General features: G+C 42.0%; 1 protein-coding gene and 1 pseudogene across 1 annotated transcript in view; one reads left to right on the top strand and one right to left on the bottom strand.

The window, feature by feature from the left end:
* The first annotated feature begins 12968 nt into the window (after positions 1 to 12968).
* On the top strand, positions 12969 to 13068 carry LOC144241618 (U6 spliceosomal RNA; annotated as a pseudogene).
* A 4001-nt stretch (positions 13069 to 17069) lies between these two features.
* Positions 17070 to 20424, bottom strand: part of PPIL4 (peptidylprolyl isomerase like 4) — a 35672-nt gene continuing 32317 nt past the window's right edge. The window contains exon 13 of the mRNA XM_077776021.1: positions 17070 to 17833. Within this exon, the coding sequence (XP_077632147.1) occupies positions 17582 to 17833 (252 nt within the window). The 3' untranslated portion in view covers positions 17070 to 17581. The remainder of the gene's footprint in view (positions 17834 to 20424) is intronic.

The raw sequence follows: 20424 nt of genomic DNA, 5'->3' as shown, positions 1-20424 counted from the left end.
CCTGACCATGGCATTCTGCAGCCGGCTAGCTGCCAGCGACAGCGGACATGGGCGGCAGACCCTGAACCCTGTCGTCTGTTTCCTGCATCGCAGACCTCCCCATCGGGGGTCAGAGTAGGGGGAGAGAACACCAAACCACAGCAGCCCACCTCCCAACAATGACAGGGCTCTAAAGTGACTTGCCCAAGGACACAGTGAGCCAGCAGGTACAACTGGGTTTAGTTTAGGAAACTGGACTTTGCTGCTCTTTGCTGCTCTTCTTGATTTTCCCCATCTGTCTCCTACAGAAGATGGGAGGCAGTCTAGAATATTAAGATGCAACAGAATGGGATCGTTGAAATAAAAGTACAGACAGAAATGATTAGAACAACGACAACAAAAAAAGCAGATGGTACTAGAACCCAGATTAAAATAGTCATTTCTGGGACGCCTGGGTGGGTTAGTCAGTTGAGTGGCTGACTTTGGCTCAGGTCATGATCTTGCGGTTCGTGGGTTTGAGCCCAGCCTCGGGCTCAATGCTGACTGCCAGCTCAGAGCCTGGAGCCTGCTTCGGATTCTGTGTCCCCCTCTCTCTCTGACCCTCCCTCGCTTACACTCTGTCTCTCTCTCTCAAAAATAAACATTAAAATTTTTTTTTCTTTAATAGTAACTTCATCCAAGCACTAATTCTAGCATTTTCCAGCACAATGGGCTTTCTAAGAACAAGTGGGATTTGTGTAGCACCTCCAAGTGTAATCAGTGGCTTCCATCAGAGCGTCCTATCCCCACGACGCCTCTATGGCCCTGAAATTGTTAACCTCACTTTTGAGATATGATCATGGGTAACTAAACTCTGAGTTCCCTCAGCAAGTGGTTGGCTCAGGACCGAAACCCAGGGCCACAGCTCTAAAGTATACGCTCTACACGTGGCCTCTCAGTTCCCAAATCTTGAATGAAGCACACAGGGTTTCCAAACGAAATAAACATTCCCCGGTATTAAATTTTAGGGGAAACTGAAATGCTTATGCTGAGTAACACAACAGACACCATCTTCAATTCAAGTCCTATAGAAGCTCAGAGGCCGGTGGAGGCGAAGGGTAGCAACCAGCCAAGGAGGGAATTCTCTGAGGATATTGCCCAGTGCCACGCTGCTGTGCACTTAACACGACATGGGGCTGGGCCATGAAGCTAAGACCCCTGATCTGTGTCCCTCCCCCGGCGAATAGCGCCTCTGCACACGAGGGACCACCATGGCCGGCACCCAGCAGTTCTGCAGAAAAGACATTTGAATGTGCTCACCTATCAGACAGGTAAATGCTTGCCAGAGGCCCCAGAATGCTGTGGCTGAAGACTCAGAGACATTATTTAGGCCAGAAAAATTGTGACTCGGCCATGTCTCTAAGACAAAGACCACTATATGGGCGCCATCGTAGTATCTGATCTAGAGAAACCCCAGCTGATTCCTCCACAGCTAAAATGACTTAGGGGCACCCGGGTGGCTCAGTCGCTTAAGCATCTGACTCTTGGTTTCTGCTCAGGTCATGATCTCACGGATCCGTGGCTTCAAGCCCCGCACACTGTCAGTGCGTTGCCTGCTTGGGATTCTCCTTCTCCCTCTCGCTCTGCCCCTCCCCCACTCCTCTCTCAAAATAAATAAATACACTTAAAAAATTATTAAAATGACTTAGTTGCCATGACTTTGAGAAGCCAAAAGAATTAAGCCACGATTTAGGCTATTTATTCCCAACTGAATGAGAAATAAGGTCTCCCAGGGGTAACAATTTGAGCTATGATATCACTGACCCAAAACTAGCCTCTACCCACGAGAGACCTAAGAGAAGGCAGAGGCCTTCCATTTGGTGCCTGCATCTCTTCAAAGCTGTTAGAGGAGCGCCCGGGCGGCTCCTTCCATTGAGCGTCTGACTTCCGCTCAGGTCGTGCATGATCTCGCGGTTTGTGGGTTCAAGCCCCGCGCTGGGCCCTGTGCTGATGTCTGGGAGCCTGGAGCCTGCTTCGGATTCTGCGTCGCTCCCTCCCTCTCTGTCTGTTCTTCCCTCGCTCATTCTCTCTCTCTCTCTCAAAAATAGATAAATATTAAAAAAAAATTTTTTTTTTAATAAAGCCGTTAGAGCACTGGCAGGCCGAGCATACTTCCCCCTTCTCCTCCGCTTACAGCTGGCGTGGGATCTGCCCACTCGGGGCCTGAGNCATCTGCGTTTCCTCAGGGAGCTAACGCGGCGCACGCGAAGGCCCCGCCCCCAGCGACACGGCGGCCCCGCCCACTCGCCACCAGCAGCGCGTGGGGGCTCTGTCCCCGGCTCCGCGCCAGCGTTTGGGAGGGTGAGGCATTTTGCTTTTTCCCTGTCCGATGTGTGAGAAACGGTACATCACTTCCCATGGTTATTTTGACTTTCATTTCCCCCATTACCAGGGAATGTGGGGAATCTCTGTATGTTTCCTGTATGTTTCCTGGCCGGGCAAGTTCGCTTCATTCCCCTCCCCGCCACCGTCCTCTCCTAGAGCCTTGTTTTTATTAATCGCTACCAACCTTCACATGGTCTTCGTGTTAACCCTTTACTGGGGCCCCTGGGTGGCTCAGCTGGTTAAGGGTTCGACTTCGGCTCAGGTCATGATCTCACGGTTCATGGGTTCGAGCCCCGCGTCTCAGGTCATGATCTCACGGTTCATGGGTTCGAGCCCCGCGTCTCAGGTCATGATCTCACGGTTCATGGGTTCGAGCCCCGCGTCGGTCCCTGTACTGACAGCCAGCTCAGAGCCTGGAGCATGTTAACCCTTTACCTTTCGTGTATGCTGCAATTGTTCCTAGTCTAACGCTTGTCTTTGAGTTTCGTTTATGACATTTTAGGGGCCCGAAAATGTTTTGATTTTTGCATAGTCAAAATTATAGGCTTTTCCTTCTTCATTTGTGCTTTCTGAATCTAGTTTCAGAAATCCTTCCCTGTCCTAAAAATAAATAAATACATAAAAGTAAGAAAAGAAAGAAGGAAATCCTTCCCTACCCTGAAATTGTATATCTTCGCTGAAGTTGTAACATTTTGTTTTTTAGAATCAGGTCTTGAATCATGATCTGGAATTTGTTCTGATACCTAAGGTTATATCAAAGTTTGGTGTCATACTCAGAGTCAGACTGCCCTGTCCCTTATTAGCGGTGTAAGTAAATTTGAACAAACTGTTTCATCTCTCTGTGCCTCAGTTTCTTCATATGTAAAATGGGGATAATAATCATATCTATCTCATGGGACATTATGAGAATTAAATTAGTGCATGCATGAAAAGTGCTTAGAACAGTGCTTGTATTAATTGCCAACAGACGGCTGTTGTTATTTTGAGCACAAACTCTAATGAAGAATAGGATTACTAGAAGGAATGATGGCAAAGTCTAGCACCCAGGAAGCACTGAGCCACCGTCAGAGGGCTACAAAGACAAGGGAAACACTCTTCTTGGTCTCTGAGAGGAATGAGTGTACCCACAGCACACCCAGAAGCAAGGGGAGAGGAAGTTGTCGTTGTTCTGGCTTAGCCAATAATCTTTTTTTAAAAAAACATATTTTTTTCTTTTTGAGAGAGAGAGAGAGAGAGAGAGACAGAGCATGAGCAAGGGTGGAGGAGGGGCAGAGAGAGGAAGACACAGAACTTGAAGTGGGCTTTAGGCTTCATGCTTTCAGCACAGAGCCCAATGTTGGGCTCGAACTCATGGACCGTGAGATCATGACCTGAGCTAAGTCAGACGCCCAACCCACTGAGCAACCCAGGCGCCCCACTGGCTTAGCCAATAATCTAATTCAAAACAACTGTGCATTTAAAACAATTTTAGTTTAGGGACACCTGGGTGGCTCAGTCAGTTGAGCATCTGACTTTGGCTCAGATCATGATCTCAAGGTTCGTGACTTTGAGCCCCCTGTTGGGCTCTGTGCTGACAGCACGAAGCCCACTTTGGATCCTCTGTCCCCCTAGCTCTCTGCCTCCTCCCTGGCTCTTTCTTTCTTTCTCTCTCTCTCTCAAAAAACAAAAACAAAAAAACAATTTTAGTTTAGGGGACCCTCAGTGGCTCCGTTGGTTAAACATCTGACTCTTGATTTTGACTCAGGTCATGCTCTCATAGTCATAGGATCAAGCCCCATGTCAGGCTCTGCACTGGGCTTGGAACCTGCTTGGGATTCTCTCCCCCTCTCTCTCTCTGCCCCTCCCCCACTTGCACACATGTGCTCTCTCCAAATAAATGAATAAATAATTTGGGTTTATTAAATAATTATGCATCACTCCTCTGAGTTCCACTTGAGATGTTATATCTTCACTACAGGGACAGAGGCAATTAAAACCGTTAAGTACCTCCCAATTTCATTGCACACCATGCACCGGGCCGAGAATCTAAGCACCAGCTGACTGAACTTTCTGGCCCTGAGTGAATGGATGCCTGTAACCAGAGAGTTAGAGCCACATGGTAAATGCTAGACTAGAGCAGGGTTTTTCTCCATCTTGGCACTACTGACATTTGGGGCTGGCAAGTTCTTGGTTGTGGGGCCTGTCCTGTGTTCACCGGCTTCTCTGGTCTCTAGTCACTAGACAGCAATGGCACAGCCCATCACGTTGGGACAACTAAAAATATTCCCAGACATTGTCAAGTGTCCCCTTGGGGGCAAAAGCACCCCAGACTGAGCACCGCGGGACTAAGTTCCATCAAAGAGGGAATTCCCACTTTGTGTGAGGAGGCGGAGGAGGCTTTGTAGAGGAAACAAGGGCTCAGCTGACTTTAAAGGACAGTCTGAGGGCGCCTGGCTGGCTCAGTCAGTAGAGCATGCACCTCTCAGTCTTGGGGTTGTGAGTTCAAGCCCCACATTGGGTGTAGAGATTACTTAAAAATAAAATCTTTAAAAAATAATAATCATAAATAAAGTACATGCTGGAGTTCCCAGGAGAAGTCTGGGTTCTCTGGGACGTTCCAGGTGGAGGGAAAATCTAGGCCAATGCTCAGAGGCACAAGGAAGCTTGACAAGATCTGTGTGGTCGGCACTTAGCCTCAAGGTGAAATAACTTAGCTCAGGAAAATCTTTAAAAATTTCTTTAAGAAGCATTTTCAGGGCGCCTGTGTGGTTCAATCAGTGGAGCGTACGACTTTGGCTCAGGTCATGATCTCACGGTTTGTGAGTTCGGGCCCCGCGTCGGGCTCTGTGCTGACAGCTCATAGCCTGGAGCCTGTTTCAGATTCTGTGTCTCCCTCTCTCTCTGCCCCTTCCATGGTTATGCTCTGTCTCTGTCTCTAAATGATAAATAAATGTTAAAAAAAATAATTTAAAAAAAGAATAATTTCATTGTAAAAGTAAGAGTAACTGAATCATTAATATGTCCTCATACAGGATGTTTTGTTGTTTTGTTTTGTTTTTTTAAGCAAAATGATTTTCATTTCTGGGCCATCGTGAAGCTACTGGGTTGGGAAAACCAACACTACTCAGAGCGTTCAAGGTTGAAATACAAGCGCCATCATCAAGGGCTTGGCTTCCAAAGGTTGTCTAAGCTCTGAGGGATCTCAGACCTTCTTATCAACCAACGGCAAGGAGAGTAACGATCTTCCAGCCACTCTCAGATTTCCATTATTCGTACTCCAACCTTGGCTGCTGAATTCATTGCCCTGTTGTTTGGTGCCTGGTTTGCTAACCCAGGGTTCCGGTGCTTCTGTGTTTGGTCCTGGAGATGCTCTCTACTTAGACAGCGAGACTGTTTCTATATAGCCTAAGTGCGTCGGCATGCCGGGAAAGCTCCCGAAAGCCGCAGCAGCACGTAGCTCCTATGGGTGTGAGCTGACTCTGGGGAGCCCTGCTTTTCTGGAGGCTGCGGTTCTCTCACAAAAGCCCTGAGGGAGATGTGAGATGGTCTACCCCTCTCTCCATTGCCAGAAAGAGAGATTGAACCAAAAGGTGTGAGGTTTCTGAGAATCGGGTAGAGGATCATAGGCTGAGGACAAAGAATGAGTGATAAGACTTATGGTAAACTGAGGCACCTTCTCCTGGGCTGATGCTCAGGGATTGTTTAAGTGGCCACATTTGAACACTTGGAATGCTCTGTGTCTGGAAACTCAGGCCCTGAGGCTCAGCTTGGTATCATCTCAACAGCATCATTGCTGGTCTCTGGCCAGGCTTTTCTTGAACTTTGCAAATACCTCACCCCTCATAGCAGGTTGAATGTGCGCCCCCAAAGATAAGCTCAAGTCCCGACCTCCAATATCTGTGAATGTGGCTTTATTTGGAAACAGGGCCTTCACAGATGTAATCGAGGTGAGTTGTTATCCCGGATTAGGGTGGGCCCTAAATCCAAAGTCTTTGTGAGAGAAGGGACAGGGCGAGTTGGATGCAGAGACACAGAGAAGCCATAGGGAAGGCTGGATGAAGAGAAGCAGAGATCAGAGGGACGTGACCACGAGCCAGGGAACACCAGCAGAAGCTAGGAAGTGGCAAGGAACGACTTGTGCCCGGAGCCTTCAGAGGGAGCGCAGCCCTGCCAACACGGTGGTTCTGGATTTCTCCAGAACTGTGAGGATGCATTTCTGTTGTTTTAAGCCACCCAGTTTGTGGTAATTTGTAGTGGCAGCTCTAGGAAACGAATATACTCCTCAGTCCCCAAACCACCTTCCTTCAGAGCTCTTTGGTGTGGCAACCATTTACCCAGGTGAGCACGCGTCTCCATAATGGGAAGCCAGGCAGAGGGGCCACAGGGGGGCTACAAGGGGAATCCTTGTGCCCGAGGGTGGGCTGGCAAGCCGAGACGCACCTGTGCTCCCTGGTACAGCATCTCCTGTGTCCGCACACCTAGGGCAGACCCGAAAACCAGCGAGCTCTACGGTGAGGCCCTTCACATTATTTCCCATAAGCATATGTGAGGGGGAAAGGCCACAGATGTGTGCCTTGGGTTTGTTCTCAGAGAACAAGTCGTAGATAATTATCAACAGAATAATGAAACAACACTTATGATAAAGTTCAAAATAATAACTGCCGTCTGCTGAGATTGCAGAATTTGTGAGGCTGCTTTCCCACTCGATGTGAGGCACTCTTCTGCTCGCCAGATGTGCCAAGATGAATCAGACAAAGTGCCCATTCTCAGGACGGCTCCGTGCACCCCACCAACGCAGCACGAGGGGAACCCCCGTCAGCCAGGCGGTCCCCATTCTGGCCCTGCACCATACTGAAGTTTTACTTAAGCCTGTCCAGCCCTGACCATCCTAAGGATATCAGAGATATTACCCATAATGCCAAACGAGTGGCTAAGTAGCAAGGATGGTGTGACTTACAAAAACAATGTTTATAGTTGTGATGCCCATTCCATGTTCTAGTGCTATATGCCAAGTGGATATCGGATGCAGGTTCTGGCTTATACCTCACCTCCCCTGGGAAGCCCACTTGGATGGGAATCTGGATTAGGGACTATGTGTCCAACAGATGTTGAATGAATCATAGGAATCTGGGGCCAACCCCCATGGAAGATCCTCTGCCCGGCTCCCAGAGTGACTTTCCTCCAAGACCCCAGTGCCACTGCCTTTCTCAGGAATCAGATCTGATTTTCCACCGCGTGGCAAATCAAAGCCTAGCTTCTCAGTTTTACATTCAGTGCCCTTCGTGTCCTGGTTCCTCCTCCCTTTCCACGCTCCTTTTCCCTTCAGGGTCTTCTGCTTCACACACTGTCACGTTGCTCTCCCCTCCCAGCCCACCCCTGCTCTCAAGTGTTCTAGCTCGGAATCCCCAGCTCTCTCTCCAAAAGACCAAGCTGCCTTTGGAGGAAACAGCACAAAGGAGCCCGAGGTCACTGTGGTCTTGCTCTCGGTTCACAACAGGCACACCTTGTCTCACTTTCCGTTTCGTACAAGCTCTCTTGTGTAAAATAGTCCCGTGTGTGTCTCGAGCTTCCTAGTGTCCTTGGAAAAATAACTAACAGCGATATAGCCTTTTTAGTGCACACGAAACACCTCTCAAAAACCCTGTCCATCTGCCCATTTGGAACACAAGGCAGAGGAGAGGAGGCAAATACAAAATTGAACCTAGTGAGCAGTCCCATGTGGGTAAGATAAGGTGAGAATGAAGATTGTTCCATTAGCAAGAATAACTGAGATTATTTGCTTAAAAAAAAAGACAATTTTGAAAATGAAGGGGATCTCCATATTCTATCACTTAACAACAGGAAGCACAAGCTTCTCTAAAATTTCCCAGCAAAACAATTTCATAGCAACAGCCACTGAAAGGTAAGACTTCTGTGATTTCGATTTTACTTATCTATTATTCATTCTTTGTGACTCAATCTAGATGGGTAAGAAATGTCAAACTTGAGATTAGAAATTTCTTATGATGAGTGGAAAACCTAGATATGAAATCTCTCAGTGACTAAAAAACAACCAATTTATTGAAAGGCACTTGTGAAAATATAAGCCTATTTAAAGTTTCTTTCTTTTGCTGTAATTTTCTTTAATTTTAGCCTTTAATGGTTCTCATTGAAATCTTTGAAAATTCAATAGGTAAGGCAGATCAACCTGAAACTTGACAGCAAAGTTATAATGAGTGAGCAATTTTAGCCTCAAAATAACTTTTTTCTTCCTGTTAATGAAAAACAATCTGACTACTACATCTTGCTCAATTTTTCCCCTCTGGTTTTAAGCAAAAGCGAGTAAGATATCTAACTGGAGCCTGGTTTTGAGTTCACCTAAAGCCTAGAGAAGCAAAACAGAAGAAACAGGGACACGGTCACTTCATCCTAGATGTTAGTGGTAGTAACGTAGCACCACGACCCTCCTGCATCTAGTCAAGGATACTTGATGGATCCACTGTCCGGAGAGATCGCCACTATTGAAACCACATTCTGACTAACAGAACTCTGTGTTTCGGTACACACATCTTTGTTACAACTAGTTTTTCACACCTAAAATATCAGCTTCTGCAATTAAGGACAGTCTTTCCTTGAAATGCTAGGTTCAGAAATTTGAACTGAACCTACTGAATTCAAGATTTACGTGCCCGTAAGTTATTTCTTCTTATGACTCCTATCATAGTCAACCATTATTTTTCTCTTGTCCATTCATTCTTTCAGATATTTTAGAATCTTCTGTATGGAAAACATTTAGTTTTCTATATTAGGAGTGATAGTTTCTTCTGTAAGGGCATTACCATGTTTTCTATTGATGGCTAAGAATTATGAACGATAGTGGAGAGATATCTGCGCTTAGCGTTATGGTGGACCGGATACTCTGAATTATGACCCCCTATACCATCCTCCCCTCGCCCCCCCCCACATCAGCCTTCTGTAAAACATCCACATGCCAGATAAATTATAGCAGTCATACTCTAAATACACTGATGAGATTGGAAGAGAGGGATTTCCTCAAGACCCAAAAATATATTAGCAAGTAGGTAAACCACCAGTCTTCACATAGAGCTTGGGGAGTAAAGGCCTCGGGCCACAGGGATGTGGCATGCCAATGAGGACCAGCCTTTGGACTCTAGGAGAGTTGGAAACCTGAGTCTAAGATCTTCACCTAAAGCCAGGGGCTAGAAACACTCCCTATTGGACAAAATGTAGGCTACAAGAGAATATATGCAGGCATCTTCCCAGGTCTGTAATGATGGGAGATAGCAATAGACAGTAAAATAGATTCCTTTCCCTCATATCTTGTTCTACAAATATTATGGTCATCACTATGCATGCACATGGAAACTATAAGCCAAGAAATCAAAGTGGCTCCAAGTGATGTGATTTGCCTGAAAGGCAAATATAAATTCTCTTTGGAGAAAAGTATTCTCAAGTCAGGTTTCTTAGGAGTCCCAAATTATGTATTCCCAATTTTAAAAAAACAACAACAACAACTGAAAACATACAAGGAAAAAAAGCCACTATGCACAGAGTTAGCAGGAGAAAAAAAAAGATTTAAATTCTCAATAAATTAAGATATTGGAATTGTCAAAAAAAAAAAAAAAACATAAAGTAACCATGTAGGTGCGCTTGGGTGGCTCAGTCAGTTAAGCGTCAAGCGTCCAACTCCAGCTCAGGTCATGATCTTACAGTTCGTGAGTTTGAGCCCCACGTTGGGCTCTGTGCTGATGGCTCAGAACCTGGAGCCTGCTTCAGATTCTGTGTCTCCCTCTTTCTCTGACCCTTTGCTGCTCACACTCTGTCTTTCTCTCTCAAAAATAAATAAAATTTTAAAAGATTAAAGTAACAATGTAAATAAAAGAGTGGAAATAAATGATCAAAGAAATAAAGGGAATAAAAAATAACCATGTGAACTTGAAAAAAACCGAACAGAACTTGTAAAAATGAATCACTGAAATTGAAAATTCAGTGAATGGAAAAAAATTCAGTGATTGGGTTAAATAGCAGATTTGGCCAATTTGAAGAAATAATGGGTGCCCTGGGATACAGATATGAAGATATTATTCAGAATGTACCATATGGAAAACATAAAAGTTAAGATACAAAAAACAGAAATAAGGAGGTCTAACAAAACTGACTGAGGTGGCAAAAGAATAGAACAGGGGAGAGGCAATATTTGAAGAGAAAATGGCAGAGAAGTTTCCAGAATGAAAAGTATCTGAAGCCATTAGACACAATATACAAGACAGGCATAATAATCATAAGACAAATGACATACTAAGAAAGCTAAGTAAATCTGTATGTAGACATATCATACTGAAACTCTTATTACACCAAAGAAAAACCAAAACTTTTTTTTTTAATGTTTTTTATTTATTTCTAGGAGAGAGAGAGAGAGAGAGACAGCGTGAGCAGGGGAGGGTCAGAGAGAGAGGGAGTCACAGACTGAAACAGGTTCCAGGCTCTGAGCTGGCAGTCAGCACAGAGCCCAACGCGGGGCCTGAACCCACGAACTGCGAGATCATGACCTAAGCGAAAGTCGGACACTTAACCGACTAAGCCACCCAGGCGCCCCAGAAAAACCAAAACTCTTAAGAGCAGCCAGAGAGCTTTCAAGAGCTGCTCCTAGAGCAAGTGGATGTCCATAAGGACAAAAACCCAAAACCTTGACCTACATATTACCTCTTACTCAAAATTAACTCAAAATGGATCACAGACTTAAATGTAAGACTCTGAGACTTTTAGAAAAAAAAAAAGCAGGAAAACCCCAGGATCTAGGGCTAGACAAAGAATTCTTACTCTTGACACCAAAAGCATAGTCCATTAAAGAAAAAACTGATGCACTCAGCTTAAATAAAATTCAGATCTTTTGCTCTGCAAAGACCCTGTAAGAGAATGAAGAGACGAGCACATAAGCTACACACTGGGAGAAAATATTTGCAAACAATAAATCCAACAAGAACTAATATCTAGAATATATAAAGGACTCTCAGGGCACCTGGGTGGCACCAACTCTTGATTTCAGCTGTCGTGACCTCCGCATTGCGAGATCAAACCCTACATCAGGCTCTGTACTGAACATGGAGCCTGCTTAAGATTCTCTCTCTCCCTCTCCCTCTGCCCCTCCTCCCCTGCTCATGCTCTTGCTCTCTCAAATATATATATATTTCACCAGGATACGAAGATAGAGAAGTGAATACATGAAAAGATGCCCAACATCATTAGCATTCAGGGTAACAGAATTAAAACCACAATCAGATACCACAATACATCTATCAGAAGGCCAGAATTGGAGCGCCTGGGTTGCTCAGTTGGTTGAGTGTCCAGCTCTTGATTTGGGCTCAGATCGTGATCTCAGGGCCGTGGGATCAAGCACCATGTCAAGCATGAAGGCATGAAGCCTGCTTGAGATTCTCTGTTTCCTTCTGCCCCTCGTCCACTCAGGTACTCACACGTGCTCACTCTCTCTCTCAAATTAAAAAAAAATTTTTTAATAAAATAAAATAATCTGACTACATGCTTCAAAGACACACTAAAACATAAGGTGTAAGATAAAAAAGGAAGGATAGTAAAAACTCTACCAGATATATTATGAACAACTTCATGTCAATAAATTGAAAACTTCAAAGAAAATAAATTCCTAGAAAAATGTAATAACAAAAATAAGCACTTGCAAGAAACATAAAGGCTAGTAATTCCATAATCATTGAAATCTAATCAGCAGTTAAGAACTTTTTTTCACAAAGGAAATACAAAGTTCAGATAATTTCACAGGCAAGCTCTATCCAGTTTTCAAGGAATGGATAATCTAAATCATTTTCTTCTCTTTGAAGATAATAGGAAAAAAGAGAGAGAGAGAACACTCACTAACTTATTCTATAACCTGGACATCAAAGCCAGACAAGAGCAACACAAAAAAAGAAAATTATAGGCCAACTTCATCACTGTACTAGAAATTCTATTTTCTTTTAAGTTTGTATTTATTTATTTAGAGAGAGAGAGAGAGACAGATAGAGAGAGAAAATCCCAAGCAGGCTCTGCACTGTCAGCATGAGCCTGTGGCTGGGCTCGAACTCATGTAGCGTGAGATCATGACGTGAACCAAAATCAAGAGATGGACACTCAACTGACTGAGCCACCCCGGTGCCCCTGTACTAGAAATTTTAGCCAGCAAACACTAAGAGAACACCACCACTACAACTAAGAGAACACCACCACTACAAGTAAGTATACAGTAAAGCTTTGGTTTGCAAGCATAATTCATTCTGGAAACATGCTCATAATCCAAAGCACTTGTTTATCAAAGAGAATTCAAGAACTATTGGCTCAGTGATCATGTGACGTTTGGCATCACGTACTGCTTGTATTGCAAGACATCGCTCCTTTATCAAGTTAGAATTCAGTAACTTGCCAACAAGTTACTTGCAATCCAAGGTTTTCCTGCATACATATTTTTTAAAATAATTTTAAAAACAGGAAGGCGGAAAGGAAAAACAATGTATTAGCAGGTAACATCATTGTCTACATTAAAGACCCCCCCAAAAAAAACCCTGGAGATAAATTTTATATATAAGCCTTTAGTAAAACGACTGGATAGAAGAGCAGTAATCAAAAACATAACTTGTATGCTCACTTAAGAAGCACATATGCTGGAATTGGAACTACACAGATCAGCATGTCCCCTGCACAGGGATGATATGAAAATTAGCAGTATTCCATATTTTCCTTTTTGCACTATTTCTGTAAATCTAAAATGATCTCAAAAGTCGAGTGATATGTGTGAGTTCTTAGCTCAGGAAACAAATTTATAATAGAACAGAATAGAATAAAATCTTATAAAATATATGGAAACTAAGTTTAAAACTAACAAAAGAAGTACAAAAGCTTTATAAGGAAAAATTCTAAGAGGTTCAAGAGGTTCAAGAACTAACCGGAGAGATATGCTATTTTATTAATAGGAAAATTCAACATTATGATATTGTTTTTTTCCACAAAAGTTCCTATCATTTGAATGCAAATGCAATTAAAATCCCAACAGTATTCTTTGGGAAACCAGGTAAATTGATTCCATAATTGCACAAAACAAAAGGCAGAGGCATATTTAATAAAACAGACGGGGGGACCTGCTTAAATAAAGACTTACTACAGTCATAGAAATGTAGATGTTTGGTATTGGTGGCCGGATAAACAGTAAACCAATGGAAGAGAGAGCCCATGAAACAAAATCCACACATATATGGAAACTTACAGACAGAAAATCAACAGGGAATATACATGATCCATTCACTAATGTTTTGGACAACTGGTTATATCCATGTTTTAAAAAGTGATTTTTTTTTTTTAGCTATATCACACCATATACATACACACATACAATGTGGATTAAAGATTTAAATGTAAAAAACAAAGCTTTATTTACAACTTTTAGAATATTGGGGGGTATCTTTATTAAGGATTTCTTAAAATATAAAAAACACAAAAACACAGAGAAAGGTTAATAAATTTGACATTCAACTTAAACATTTCTGCCCAAAATATATAACCTAATTCTAATCAAACATTTAGACCTAACTTCTAGTTTATGGGAAATAGAGAAGAGTTAGAAGACACCATGAAGATACCGTCAACTTCCAGCATCTGAAACACTCTAAGAAATATTCTGGCCTAAACACTTCAAAAAGTCAACGTCATCTGAAGTGGGAAGGATGGATAAGAAACTCTTCTAGATTAAGAGAATAAAATGACAAGAACAAGATGCAATGCATGAACTTTGGGTTTGGGATTAAAAACAAATCAACACCTAAAAATGACATTCTTGAGATACTCAGGGAAGTTCAAATGTAGACTATATATTATTTACTATGGGATTATTGTTACTTTTATCTTCTCTATACCCAACATGGGGCTCCAACTCACAGCTCCGAGATTAAGAGTCTCATGCTCTATAGAATGGGCCAGTCAAGTGCCCTTATTCTTAACTTTCTTAAATGTGGTAATAATATCATTGTTATATAGGACACTTGGTTTTTAAGAAATGCATGGTGAAATACTGAAAGGTTAAAGTTCATCATGTTTTCAATTTACTTTCAAATTGATCAACAAGTTATTGTTAAATCTGGATGGAAGGTATATAGATGTTCATTGTTTTTGTGTTTATATGAATGAAAAAAATTTTAATCTTTTAAATGTTTATTTTTGAGAGATGGTGTGCTAGTGGGGGAGGGGCAGAGAGAGAGAGAGAGTATCCAAAGTAGGCTCTGTGCTGACAACAGAGATCCCGATGCAGAGCTTGAACTCACAAACCACAAGATCATGACCTGAGTCAAAGTCGGATGAACCAACTGAGCCATCCAGGTGCCCCTGAAATTTTTTATATTTCAAAGTTGAAGGACTTTATAACTTGTGCTCTTCCAAGCGCATCAATAAAAACGTGAGGAAATAAGCCACAAACTGAGAAAAAAATGTTTACAACATCAAATAGTAAGCATGGATTAGTATCCATAGTCCATAAGAAAAACTCCTCAAAGAAATCTGTAATAAAAACACAACTTCACATAAGATGGGCAAAAGACAGGTGAAACTTTTCACAGCAAGCAATCAAGAATGAATAGAACACATATGAAAAGATAACTCAACCTTTCGCATTTAGGAAACACAAATTTAAACAGTGAGATTTCCACTCTGGCCAAAAAAAAGTGACGGGAGCAGAATTTACCTTCCCCCATCTTAATTAAAACAACTAAAAACTTGTACAAAAAGTATACTACAAAGTTTTTCAGGCGCCGGACAACAGCCAGTGCAGCACAGGGACTCTTGAGAGAAGCACAAACAAGGCAAGTCCAACAACTGTCTGAGGTCCCCGCACAGTGTCCACGCTGTGGCATGATGACAAAGTCTCCGTGGATAGAGCACGCAGGGGGGCCAAGATACAGTGTGTAGGGCAGAGGACTGGAAAGGGGGGAAACTACAGACGGAGAGTTCCAGATCTGCAGAGGGTCTGCCCGAGTCTTCAGCTGAATGCTAATCAGTGTATGCCTATGAGGAAACTACCCAAAGGTGGCAAAGAACCACCAGAAAAGAACAAGCAGCACAATTTGGGAGTTCATGTAGAGCTCAAAATAGCTCTTGTTCCCATCGGCAGACGGGAGACATCTCATAAAAGACAGAGCACAGATGGGGCGCCTGGGTGGCTTAGTCGGTTAAGCGTCCGACTTTCGCTTAGGTCATGATCTCGCGGTTCGTGGGTTCGAGCCCCGCGACGGGCTCTGTGCTGACTGCCAGCTCAGAGCCTGGAGCCTGTTTCAGTCTGTGACTCCCTCTCTCTCTGACCCTCCCCTGCTCACACTGTCTCTCTCTCTCTCTCTCTCTCCTAGAAATAAAAATTTTAAAAAATTAAATAAAAAAAAAAGAGACAGAGCACAGAGGAGATCCTTCAGAAGGGTCTACTCCCGTAATGGCCAAATTAGCCCCAAAGGCTATTCTGGTCCTATCTTATTAAGCTTAAAAGCAAGCTATGAAAGGATCAGACTGTTCCCAAGTAACTTCATTATGTTTCAGAAAAAGCTCAACATATTTAAAGGAATACAAAAACTCTAGTACACAACAATGTAAAATCCAAAAATTACCAGATATACAAAGTAAATTACAATTCAATGGTGGGTGGGGGGAAAAATCAATCAATAGAAACAGACCAGAAATGATACAGATGATAGAATGGTCAAGTACATTAGAACAGATATTATTAATGTACTCTGGGTGTTTAAAAAAAAGGGGGTGGGGAGCATAAGCATGTTAAGGAGGGGCATGGAGGATATAAAAAAGATCCAAATGGAACTTCTAAATTAGAAAATAATGTCTGAGGTGAAAAATACACTGGATGGGATTAACAGAAGATTAAATACTTCAGAAGAAACGATTGAATGAATGTAATGTATGTGAGGACACAACAACGGAAACTATTCAATATGAACAGAGAAAAAGACGTAACCCAAATGGAGCATCAGTATAACGTGCGACAACTTCAAATGGCCTAACATACAAGTAATCGGGAGTCTTAGGAGAGGGCTGAGAGGAGGGGAAACAGAAAGAAGTTACTGAATAAATAACAGCCCCAAATTTTCCAAATCTGGTGAAAACCGTAAACCCACAGGTAAACAGCCCAAGCAGAAGAAACATGAAAAGAACTACACCGAGCACATCATAATCACATTTCTTAACAGCGGTGAGGAAAATCTTAAAAGCAGCCAGAGAAAAAGAACAAGTTACACACAGAATAAACAGAAGAATACCAGGAGTCTTCTTGCTGGATAGCATAGGAAGGTACCACTAAGCACCCACTAAATTGACAAAACTGGAAAGTGTGAAAGTAAGAAGTGTTGGAGAGAACGTCCCAGAACGCGAGTCGGGGAATACGCCGGTTCGGCCACCGCAGAACCCAATTTGGCATAATCTGGTAAAGATGAGGATTTCCACACCGGCCGGGAAAGCAGTAGCACTCTGAGACACAGAATGGTCACAGCAGCACTGCTGGCAATGGCAACAGCAAAAACAAAAACCAACCAACCAACCCCAAATGTCCGTAACAGAAGAATGGGTAAATTGTGGTCTGTTCATACGACACTATAATGCAATAAAAATGAATGACTCTCAAAATATACTAAGCTGAAAAAAGCAAGTCACAGAAAGTAAACATACATTATGCTATTTATATAAAATTGAAAAACATACAAAATTTAACATTTTATTTAGGAATACATACATATGTTGTAAAACTATAACAAGCAGGAGAATGCCAACTATAAAATTCAGAATACTCCTCACTTGGGGAGCGAGCACACAGAGGGTTTCTAAAACGCAGGTGATACTCTATTTCTTGAGCTGGCTCACGGTACACAAATATTTACTATTCTTTGTACCTTATACATACACATCTGTGAATTTCTGTAGGTATGAAAGACTTCATTTAAAAAAGAGAACAGTGGAAAATGTGAAAGACTTGAAAAATGAAGACTACTGTTTATGTTGAACAATAAAATTAGTGTACAAAAAGTATACAAAGAAAATGTTCAATTTTTTATTGTCTTTCTGTGCCCTATACAATCGGTATTAATTGAAAAGGGTCATAACCCTAGTGTGAAAAAAATAACAAGCAGAGTCCTTGACACAGTATCTTAGTACCTGGTGCTCTAAGTTAGACAACAGTAAATACGTTAGCCACCCATGTCTGACTCTTTGTCTTTCATCTGTACTTAGATTTTTCTTTATCTTTGGATTTCCTGGGACTCCTACTTCGGTCTCTCTTTTTACTCCGTTCTCTTTCGTAGGGGTCTGCTTGGTATTTGGCTTTGTGACTATTACTGTAGTGGCCATCCCTTTCTCGAGATCGGCTACGACTTCGGTTTTGAGGTCGGTCTCTCTTTTCACACTTTTGTTTCTCCCAACAGCTTTCTTCTTCTTCATAGTGACCAAACCCCATTTCCCTGTAGATATCCTGTCAAAGGAATGGGGAGAGAGTTAGAGGTGAATGGGTAAAAGAACCATTTTGCAGGCACTGACAATTAATAAAACTCAGCAAGCAGCCATACCAGCTCAGACTGGAAGACTACCACTAATGCCAAGAATCTTGTAAATCAGAAAGCAAAAATAATTCAGAAAAAGCCTTAACCATTTTTCTTATCGATCTCATTGCTTTGTATCTACTCTTTCAGCTGAACTAAAGGATCAGATCCAAAATCAAGGAACTGAAATCACCCAACTGAAATCAGAACAAGTCTTTAGAGAAAATCGTGACACCTAGAATTCTGGTTGTGGCTGGTCACCTTTTCTACCTCCCCCTTCCTCATTCCCCAACTGATCTGCAATGGAATTACTAAAATTCCCCTAAAAACCCTACAAAGAAGAGATAGCCAGGAGAGGTTTTAGACAAGTCAATCAGTCTAAAAGGAAAATAGATACTGCATCCTTTGGTCTGATTATTTTTCAGGTGTTTATCACAGCTCCTCTCAAAATCTTCAAATAAATTTTCCTTGTTTACACTAGACTGATACATATTTTTACTAAAATCATTTACTTACATCTATCTTTAAAAGGAGTTAAGAAATAATGGAAAACTCCATTGCTCTTAAGAGTAGGTACATTAAATTCTATTCTTAGTAATTAACAGTAGTAATTTTCACATATAGAAGAGGGCTACTTAACAATTCTATTTTTACTTGTATTCTAGCCCTAATTAAAATGACTATCTTGGCAAGTAGCTGAATCTAGAGACGAGAGCCAGTGCTCTTTCAAGAGAGAAGTTCATAAAATTCAACTTCCTTAACAGATTTCTCTCAGAGGAAAGGTAAAATCCTAAGGATTGAGCTCCCAAGGGTCCTAACTCGATCACCACAGAGATTATAATAAATGCAAACATCAAGGCTTAAAATCTAGAATGATGAATGCCCATGTTAAGGACTGGGTTTTAAGCAAAGATTCATAATTATTGCATACACTGTCCAGATACTATACCTTACACCAGCATGGAGATTGTCGTATGTGAAAACAGTTCAATATCTATTACAACCAGTTACTGGTTACCAGTTACAACCAGTGTTTGAGGAATACAATATTATACACTGATTCGTGATTTCTCACACAATCCCAATAGTTCTTGTTCCAGAGGTAGAAAAATGACTATGTGGCTTAACCCTTTACCAACTATTTTCTAGCAAAACATGAAAGCCTCAGATATAAGAATTTTTGGGCTTCTTGTAACATATACAAAATGTAAGTATCTATGTGTTATTCTGTCTGTACACTCAATTCCTGTATTGGTTGAGACAACCAACTTTTAAAATGGAGAGACTGCTTAGCTGATGCATAACTCTTTTAAGTCCTCAGCACATTATTATACAAATAGGCACTTAAGTGCTTTGAGTGTTTAAAAGAACAGAGAAAGAGATAAAAGATTACACAGTACTTAATTCTTTGAAAAAACTGAGGAAGCTGAAAACGTGAAATGGACAGAAGCCTTAAGCCCTCTCCTACCTGAAGAAGTTTGCAAAGCTACACAAGCTTTGAAGTCAGGCAGCTCTAGGTTCAAATGGTCTTTGCCATTGAGGAGATGTGTCAAACAAAAATCTTGAGGTGAGATTTATCAGGGAAGGTTTCACAGAGAAGTTAGGACTGGAGGTGAACCTCAAAGAGTGAGTGGGTTTGGCTGTGGATTGGCTGCAGGAAGACTAATGAGTGGAAGTGAAAACCGAAAAGCAAGGAATAATCAGCACTGTGTGCATGAAAGAGAAAAGTTCAGGTGGCTGGAAGAAGCCACATTAGAACAGATCCTTTAAGTATGAGCTAGCACAGTGCCAAGCACTTTAGGGGTACAATATTATCCTCATTCTAGAAATAGAGAAACTGAGATTCAAGAGATCTATACAGGCTGGAGATCATTATTTAATTGATCAGTAAAACTTCACATGTAAAATTGAAAAGGGGGTGGAACAGAATAATGAAAAACAACTCATACCTAACTGAATCAAAGTAATGTTAAAGTTCTAGCTCCCTCATTAAACGCTGAAGGCTCACAGGCCTGTGGGGTCAGGAGCTTTACACCTAAAGTGAGAGAAACTAATTCGATGAACTCTAAGTCTTTCCAGTACAGACTGTAAAAAATTCAATCATTTTAGGGGCACCTGGGTGGCTCAGCTGGTTAAGCATCCAACTTCAGCTCAGGTCAAGATCTCACGGTTCCTAAATTTGAGCCCCGCGTTGGGCTCTCTGCTGTCAGCACAGAGCCTGCTTCGGAATCCTCTGTCGCCCTCTCTCTCTGCCCCTTCCCTACTCTCTCTGTCAAAAATACATAAACATTAAAAAAAAATCTTAAGAAAACATCCTATCATTTTATACACTTAAGACACAAGACAAAATGATTAAACTGGCATGTGGCTAAAAAGGAAAGAAAAAACACCATAAAATGACCTATTTATGTGTTTGTTTTTTAAGTGGCCAATTTAAAGCAATCCTCTTAACCTGGCAAATGATTTCATGTAAAGCAGTCCAAAAAAAATTCTAAACTAAGAGCCATTCTTGCTCAGGTCTCTA

The sequence above is a fragment of the Crocuta crocuta genome, unplaced genomic scaffold (assembly GCF_008692635.1).
Source record: "Crocuta crocuta isolate KB4526 unplaced genomic scaffold, BGI_CrCroc_1.0 scaffold25, whole genome shotgun sequence".
Lineage (NCBI taxonomy): Eukaryota > Metazoa > Chordata > Mammalia > Carnivora > Hyaenidae > Crocuta > Crocuta crocuta.
Note: the sequence above shows the minus strand (reverse complement) of the source record. Positions and strands in the feature narration are given on the sequence as shown.